The sequence below is a fragment of the Oryzias melastigma genome, linkage group LG16, assembly GCF_002922805.2.
Source record: "Oryzias melastigma strain HK-1 linkage group LG16, ASM292280v2, whole genome shotgun sequence".
NCBI lineage: Eukaryota > Metazoa > Chordata > Actinopteri > Beloniformes > Adrianichthyidae > Oryzias > Oryzias melastigma.
This window is the reverse complement of record NC_050527.1, coordinates 373,735-382,300: the sequence shown is the minus strand read 5'-3', so window position 1 is coordinate 382,300 and position 8,566 is coordinate 373,735. Positions and strand designations below refer to the sequence as shown.

Below are 8,566 nucleotides of genomic sequence, written 5' to 3'. Positions count from 1 at the left end.
GAAACTGCGAATACATGCGGGAGCATTGTATATAATCATATATATGAATATAGTTTACTCTGAAAGGCTTAAAAAGCATGGTATAGGCCCTTTAAAGGAGTTAAATGATCAAATATGCCATAGAAAAGTCCTATGAAACAAAATAATTGAAACCTTTTTTTACTTGATTAAATATTTGTTATCTAAATCAAAATCTTTTGTTATTTATAAGTATAATTGTTCATATATAAAATGACAAAAATAAATTTGAGTGTTCTTTTAATATATAGTTTATTTCAATCGCAACTTGTATAATTTTAACAAAATATATTATTATGAAGAGTAAAATACTGAAAGTTATTTAAGGTTCAAGTTGATTTATTCTGAAATGATATTCCTGCTTGTTTTTTTTGTTATGTTAAAGAGTTACATTTTAAAATTTTAAAAAGTTAGTTTAAATGTGTTTAACAAATGTATATTTTGTTCAGCCCGTAAACAAGGTGTCTTTTGGATTTCGGCCCCCTGTGCAATTGAGTTTGACACCCCTGGCATAGATAATCATAGCTGGTCTGTCAGCCTCTGCAATTGTAGTGTGGTAGCACAAGATGACATCGGATTATTTATTACAAAAATAAAACTGATCTGGAAGGCTGGATATAACTACCCAGCGGAATAGATCCGCTCCCCGGACCTTGACTTTGACACGTGATCTAAACTAATAATTCTGTCTAATAGAATGTTATGTTCACTAACCATTTTTTCTTGCCCTGTTTGAGTCTCTGGTGTATTCTGGTTAACCCTGCAAAGAAAATGTGATTTGTCAATTTGAACAGTAAACCACTATAACAAAAAGGAATGAGCGTTAACAGAAGAACCACAGCTAAACTAATTATAAAAAAAAAAATAACATCTAAAATTCTCTGCTATCAAATAAGCTAAAAAAAAGTCAAATTGGACAGTAAACGTTTTTTTAGACATTTTTTTTTCCTTTTCAGCCCTAGATCATTTTAAAAAGAGTTTTTTTTACTTATCTGATAGTCACACTTTTCTAAGACACATAGGGAAATATTAATTACATAAATTCCCACAAAGACCACTTCAGCTCTAAAATGACCTTAATTTAGCATCTACTTGAAAGCAAAAACATAAAAATGTTTTTTATAGTTGAAAATAAACAATGTGTCAATGAGTTCCATTTTACAACACATTTTTTTAAGAGTAGTAGAACAACATTTGTAGTCACTATTCTACTATACATGTACAGTTTTAACGCAGTGTTGAAAAAGGATTACAAAACAGTCATATACTAACACAAGTTGTGAGTTAAGTGTCTAAATGTTGTGTTAATTTACCTTCTTAATGATTCTTCCATGCTGAAATTGAGAGGAAAGCCCATAGATCTGTCACTTCTCAGAGACTCAGAGTCTGATGAAGAATTTTCTCTTTCCATTTTCATTCTGAAACAAGCAGACTTTGATCAATGACAATTTAATTTTACTTAACACCGAAGAACATTAACTGATGCCAATTATAAGAAAATAGTTTAAATACACTAATTTGGACTAAAAATGCAATATTAAAATGTGATTGGAATACTACAGTGATTTCTGCATGTTTGCCTGTTCCAACACACCTGTATAAATTGCTTTGTTTTCTATGTGATTCAGCTCCTCACCTCTGCTTTTGAATCCAATGTGTTAGAGCAGCGAAATAAAGAAAACATGACGAACAAAGTAACAACATTTGGAATCACCATTCTAGTCCAGTTTTTACCCAGTGTTGAATAAAAACATTACAAAAGTCACACACTAACGCAACAATTCAAACTCCTAAATTAATTCTGTGAGGTTATTTTAACACATTATTAATACAGCATTCATAATTGCAGCTGCATGGTTTTGTTGGCTGAGTGAAGGACTGGGGCGCAGGAAACCAGGCATTGCCTCCCAGGGAGTGCAATGAGCTTTATCAAGTGTTCGTCCTTAGGCAAGACCTTTGACGCTACTGCATAACCAGTCCCCAGCTGGGGAAAAATCGGGGTTGTGTCAGGAAGGGCATCCGTAGTAAAACTCTGTAAAACTGCAAAATCAAATGTGTGGATTCACTGTGGCAACTCCTGACGGGATGTGCCAAACATTGTGCCAGTGCAGGCATCTAAAAGTTCTGTTGGTTTACCTTCTTAATGATTCTTCCTTGTTGAAATTGAGAGGAAACCCCATAGATCTGTCATCTCTCAGGGACTCGGTGCCTGGTGGCGAGTTTTCTCCTTCCACTTCAATTCTGAAGCAAACAGAGACTCTGATCAATGAAAGATTTATTTTACTGAACACCAAAGAACATTAACTGATGTCAATTAAAAGAAAATAGTTATAACCCATCAATTTGTACTAAAATAAAAGTCAACATTGAAAATGTGCTTGTAAATGAGTTCTACTACAGAGATTCCTGCATGTTTACCTGCTCCAACACGCCTGTACAAATGACTTTGTTTACTATTTGAGTCAGCTCCTTAGCTCTGCTTTTGAATCAAATGTGTTACAACAACAACATTTGGACACCATATTCGACTACATATGTTATTTCCACTTTTTACCTAGTTTTGAATGGTAATTGGCTTATACTTATATTGCCTTTTTCTACTTTCCTCGAAGGCCCAAAGCTCTTTACAGTCACTGTCCCAATGACCCATGCACACACACATTCACACACAGATCATGGCTCCGCTACTGAACACTGGCACTAACCTATAATCACCAGTGGCAATGTGAGGTTCAGTGTCTTGCCCAAGGACACTAACACATGGGCAGGCAAGGTGGGAATCAAAACTGTGATCTACCTATCAGAGGTCAACTGTCCTTTGCACAACAGCCGCGCCACAACAGTGGTGTTAAAGAAGAAAGTCACAAGCTAGCACAACAATTCAAACTTTTTGCAGCGTTGCAGACACTGAAAGAAGTTTAGAGTTTGAAACAACCTAAAAAGAAAATAATCTTAGATCAACTAACATTCAAAAATGTTAATATTTCTCTTTGGAAAGAAAATTTTCATTTCTGATCACTGTAAATTTAGCTCAGTGCTGTGAGTTAAGCATCTTAAAGTTGTGTTAATTTACCTTCTTAATGATTCTTCCAAGCGGAAATTGAGAGGAAAACCCATAGATCTGTCATCTCTAAGGGACTCAGAGCCTGATGGAGAATGTTCTCCTTCCACTTCACCTCTGAAACAGACACTCTGATCAATTAAAGTTTTGTTTTAAGAACATTAACTAATGCCACTTATAAGAAAAGATCAATTTGTATTAAAAAAAGGTCAATATTTAAAATATTGTAAATGAGTTCTACCATAGGGATTCCTGCATGTTTACCTGCTCCAACACACCTGTACAAATGACTTTGTTAACAATATGATTGAGGTCCTTAGCTCTGCTTTTGAACCAAATGTGTTACAACAAGTAAATAAATAAAACATGCAGAACAGAGAAACATCAATTGGACACACTACTTGAATAGATGCAATGCATGTTATGTCAGGTTTATGCCCAGTGTTAGGTAAATGGCATTTAATTGTATATCGCTTTTCTGCCTTCCTCAAAGTCCCAAAGCGCTTTACAGACACAGTCCCATTCACACACACATTCACACACATGATGGCTCAGCTGCCGAACACTGGGACCAGCCTATACAGAGGCAATGTGAGGTTCAGTGTCTTGCCTTAGGACACTTAGACACATGGACATGGATCTACCTATCAGAGGTCAAGTGTCCTTTGCACAACTGCCCCACAGCCGTAGTGTTAAAGAAAAATATTAGAAAGTCACACACAAACACAACAATTCAAACTTAGAATTAAGTGGATAATTCACAAATTATCACATAATCTATAATAATTTCATGCATGCACAGTGCACACGTTGAAGACACTGGAAAAAGTTGAGTATTTGAAACAACCTGAAAAAAAGTGCTCAGTGCTGTGAGTTAAGCATCTTAAAGTTGAGTTAATTTACCCTCTTAATGATTCTTCCATGCTGAAATTGAGAGGAAAACCCATAGATCTGTCACTTCTCAAAGACTCAGGGCCTGGTGGAGAATTTTCTCTTTCCACTTCACCTCTGAAACAAATAGAAACTTTGATTAAACAAAGTTTTACTTTGATAAACACTGAAGAACATTAACTGGTGTCTATTATAAGAACATAGAATATTAAAATCCCACTCCAATCATCTTTTGATGCATTTTCAAAGTGTTACCAGTGGTCTTTCAACATTGATTATGCCTTTTTAAGCCAATATAAAAAAATTCTGTACCATTTTAGTTTCAACAGAATGGCAGTAGTTCATCAGAAATTTGCTTCTAAGTTGTAGGCAAAACAGTTGGTGCAGAGTAAGCCTTCCCTCATTTCTCATCATACCTTTTGTTTACACTCTGTCCCGCTGGCTTACAGTCCCTCCCAACCTAACATTACAGGAGAAACAAAAGTAGCAAGCAATTTTGGAGCTATCCAGTCGTGCGTTTTCTGTTAGATTCCAGCTCGGACATGGAAAACTAAGAACTACATGGATCTATTTCTCTGCAAGCAGATTAATTGGAATAGAATAGAGCAGGGAACTTGTGGCCTGCTGATTGTAGCACCTACGCCACACCAACTGCATTTTCTGCCTGCTCCCGATTCACCACGATTTTAATTCAGAAATGCAATTATAAGATTAATTTTCTCAATATATGTCCTCCATCATAAAAAAATGCCAAAAGAACAAATTAAACACACAAAAGACAATATTGTCATTGAAGAGGGTCTTTAACAGATGGCCAATATAAGAACAAAGTTATAATACTTCAAAATATATTTCAAAGTAAGCATTTTTACATTTGGGATTGAGTTTTTGCTGACTCTGTTCTGAAAGAAATGTACTTAATTAGCCTGTTTTTTTTTCTTGGTAAGCTTAATAACAGAGAAACTATTACAATGTATCTCAAATTTACAATTAAAGGAATGCTAGCCTTCTGTAAAACTGATGTAGTTAATGTCACTGCTTTTGTCTGATGCAACCATGTGCTGTGATTTACCTCTCAGGTTGGTTGTGGTTGTCATGTTTCTCAGGTAGACCGTCTTTGGAGGACTGAGAAGTCTCCGCCTTCTCCTCTGATTCACTCATGATTAGAATATATCTATGATAAAACACAACAAGAGTTAGACTTAACTAATTGGATACATTGGACACTGTTGTGTGTGACTGCTTATAAAAGTTAGAAAGTAGACATCAGGTTTAAGTGCAAGTCTGGGATTTGTTTTAGAGCAAATACAAAATGTAGGTTGTATGCGAATGGAACAGATGATGAAAAAGTCACCAATCATATACAGTGCAAATCAGGACATAACCAGAAGAATCAATCACAACAATACAATACCTTTTGAAGTACTTTATGCTTCAGATGCAGTTGCAGGTCCCTCACAGCTACAGGAAATCTCACATAGTTCAGCAAACATACTGTGGAGCGTTATACTTATGAAACTTTATGGTGCTCTGAAGGTAAAATAGAACATTTACAGAATAAGTCAACAAAGTAGTTTTTACATAAACTTTATTTACATTAAATTTACAGGTGGGAATATCAAAATGTTTTTTATATAACAAATTATATATAAACATATTTACAATTACAATTAAGTGAGAATTCTGATCAATCAAAGTAAATATGTAAAAGAATGTAAAAAAAAAAAATCAATAAGAATAATAAGAAAAAATCCATAAACGGTTCCTCTTTATTTTTTCATTCACAATGCGTTGAAATAGAATGGATCGGCAAAAGTCTCTTGCAAACCAAATGAACTTGTGTCCGTTCAAGAGAAATACCAGGCTCACAGGTGAATATTGACAGTCCAAAAGTTTTGCTTTACTGACATCTGCTGGCGAAAAAACAAGAAGTTCCTTTCTTCCGGGTTGAGCATTTGTTTATCATTTTTCTTCTTCCTCCTTCTATTTTTTTATTGTTTAACTTGTTTTACTGTTTTTCTCGCCTTACAAGCCAAGCATGTAAAATCAAACCAACTAAACAGGTTGTGCGAGATTAGTTAAGAGGCAGCATAGTGATCTATCTTTTCTCAAAAAGCCAAATTTAAAACCAATTTATATTTGTGTATTAGTTTTCTTCATTAGGGCTATGATAATTTAAGAATCTGAAAGTATAAAAACTCATAAGCTATGGGTCACAACAGCTGTGTTTCAGAGCTTTAAAGAGACATTTTGAAGGAGGTGCTCTCTTCATATTAAAAAAACACTTTTCAGCGTTTTTGTGTTGTAAAACTGATGAACTTGTTGACGGTGAGAAATGTTGTTGAAGACCTTATAGTCCTGAACTTTTAAAGTTTCGAGTGAATGTGACATAGGCTTGTGGTTTTAAAGCAGAACAAAAAAACTTTTCAATGTCCCTCCTGACTTCCTCATAGAACACAACAGATCCTCTTTGGGCACTCTGCCATAAACTTCCTCCAGAGGTTTTATTTATTTATTTATTTATTTATATTTTTTTCTCATGAATGTAAAGTTATATACTCTAAGCTGCATGTCTTTGTTTTGATCAAGAGTCTGAACTATTATGAAAAATGTCTACTCCAAACCTATTACTCCATATAACGCGTTTGTAACAGATCTTTTTGTTAACTGTAATTTCCTTGCCTTGTTTTATTTTGTTCTTATTCAGTTGTGCTGTTGTTTGTGTTCCTCTTTCTAGTTGTGTACAAAAAATTATTCTGGGCCTTTTTTTTTATTTTTATTTTTTTTAAGTGTTGACGGTACAAAAAGTTGTAGCTTTGCTGCCATCTGCTGACAGAATCAAGAAATTATTTGCAACAGCTGTTGTGCCAAGATACGTTCCACCTGCCAGAATGTGCTTTACCAGTCTCAATTGATTTGTTTCGGAACACTTTTTGTCCCAAAAAGAAGGTGGATGATTACGACATATCATTGTGGGGCTTTTGGCAATTTATTGTCATATTTGAATTGTCATATATGAAAAACAACGACAGTTTATTGTGTTAAAAATACTGCCTTTGACCACTTTAGGATAAGAAATGCAATTTACAAAAATTGCTTTGTTATGAAAGCATGTAACAAATGTAATAACGGACAATGATTAAATAGCTGTTGTTTCTACTGCAAATTAGGCTGCTGAAGGACGCAGATTCTGGTACCTTGACAGAATCCGTTCCCGCTGTCGTTTTACGTAGAATTTATGGTTAAAAAAAATCAAACATGACAGTAAACTCACAAAAGCCTCAAAACAATATATTTCGTAATTATCCACCTTCCTTTCTTTAGGGACAAAATATGAGTGGTACGAAACAAATCAACGATGCCTGCGACTGCGAGGGCATATATTCTGGGGGCTGAACCTACTTTTGTTGTTGTTGTTTGTTTGTTTGTTTGTTTGTTTGTTTGTTTGTTTTGATCAAATGAGTTTATTTCTTTCTTTATACAGAAAACGACAACATATTTTCATACAGGTTGCACATAAGAATTATATTTTTTTCAACAGTCTCAGTTTTTACACAAATAGGTTTTATGCCGTGCAGATGCAGTTTATGAGAAAATAATTGTGAAAGTAGCCTACTTTTGTGTTTTAAATTAACGCCGTAAGACGGCTGTTTTCAACAATGTTTATTGGTTTAGATATACTAATGTTCAGTTGAAGATTACAAAGCTCGACTATGAGACAGAAAAACCTGGATCAGTAAAACTTGGTTTAAAACATCACGATTTGATGTTGGATGGTCAAGTTGTTGTCAGAAATCAATAATTAGCTCACTTAATCTACGTTCATATGCGACAAACACGAAGAGTAGGCTAAAACATACATAGAAAATAAAGATATGGCTTATTTGTCTTACCAGTTTGTGCGAGTCTCGTCTGCTATAAGTGAAAGCAAAACTGAATTCCGGGTATGAGTCATCGTTCAAATATTGTGAAAAGAAAACAACTGCACACTAAAAAGACAAACATAACCATAGTTATGTTTTGTAGCTTAATATTTGACATGTCAAAAGGCTATTTATTCTTGTATGAAATATAGTTCACTATTTTTTCATTCGACAAGCATTAATTTACAGAAACTTGCAGAAACACAGATATATGCATAATAAAATAATACGTTTTTTCTCTATTAGATGCTGTTGATCTCATTCTGGATGATAGCTCACAAGAACCTCATACTGACTGACAACAACAAAGCACAAATGTATCTCCACCATTCAGAGTTTTGATGAAAACAGGTGCTTTGCATAACATCTGTCTGGGTGTGGTTACTGGGAGGAGTGGATAGGGAAGGTTTAATTGCAGCAACTTTGGCGAAAAAAAAATAAAATAAAATAAGGCAGCAAATGCAAATTTAACATCCCATTTGGTATGAACTCAGTGCTTGGGAGATTTGATTAAAAGCATTGCACTTTTCTCCCAAAAGTCCGACTTGTATCTGAGTTTTTTTCTTTTTCATTATGAATAAAATGTTTTAGTTCCTGCAGCATATACTTTGAAAAATGTGGCATTTGGTTTAACCTAAAATATTACAGTGTTTTGTGTGTGTGCGTGTGAGAG

At 34.5% G+C, this 8,566-nt stretch overlaps 1 protein-coding gene across 1 annotated transcript in view; it reads right to left on the bottom strand.

Annotated features, from left to right (window-relative positions):
- The window catches only part of LOC112143769 (NACHT, LRR and PYD domains-containing protein 3), a 19,670-nt gene extending 11,113 nt beyond the window's left edge, over window positions 1–8,557 (bottom strand). Inside the window, exons 1-8 of the mRNA XM_024267968.2 lie at window positions 7,864–8,557; window positions 5,385–5,500; window positions 5,043–5,144; window positions 3,983–4,087; window positions 3,092–3,196; window positions 2,155–2,259; window positions 1,332–1,436; window positions 733–778 (exon numbers count right to left, since the gene is read on the bottom strand). Coding sequence (XP_024123736.2) covers window positions 733–778; window positions 1,332–1,436; window positions 2,155–2,259; window positions 3,092–3,196; window positions 3,983–4,087; window positions 5,043–5,131 — 555 coding nt within the window. The 5' untranslated portion in view covers window positions 5,132–5,144; window positions 5,385–5,500; window positions 7,864–8,557. The remainder of the gene's footprint in view (window positions 1–732; window positions 779–1,331; window positions 1,437–2,154; window positions 2,260–3,091; window positions 3,197–3,982; window positions 4,088–5,042; window positions 5,145–5,384; window positions 5,501–7,863) is intronic.
- Between the last annotated feature and the right edge of the window lie 9 nt (window positions 8,558–8,566).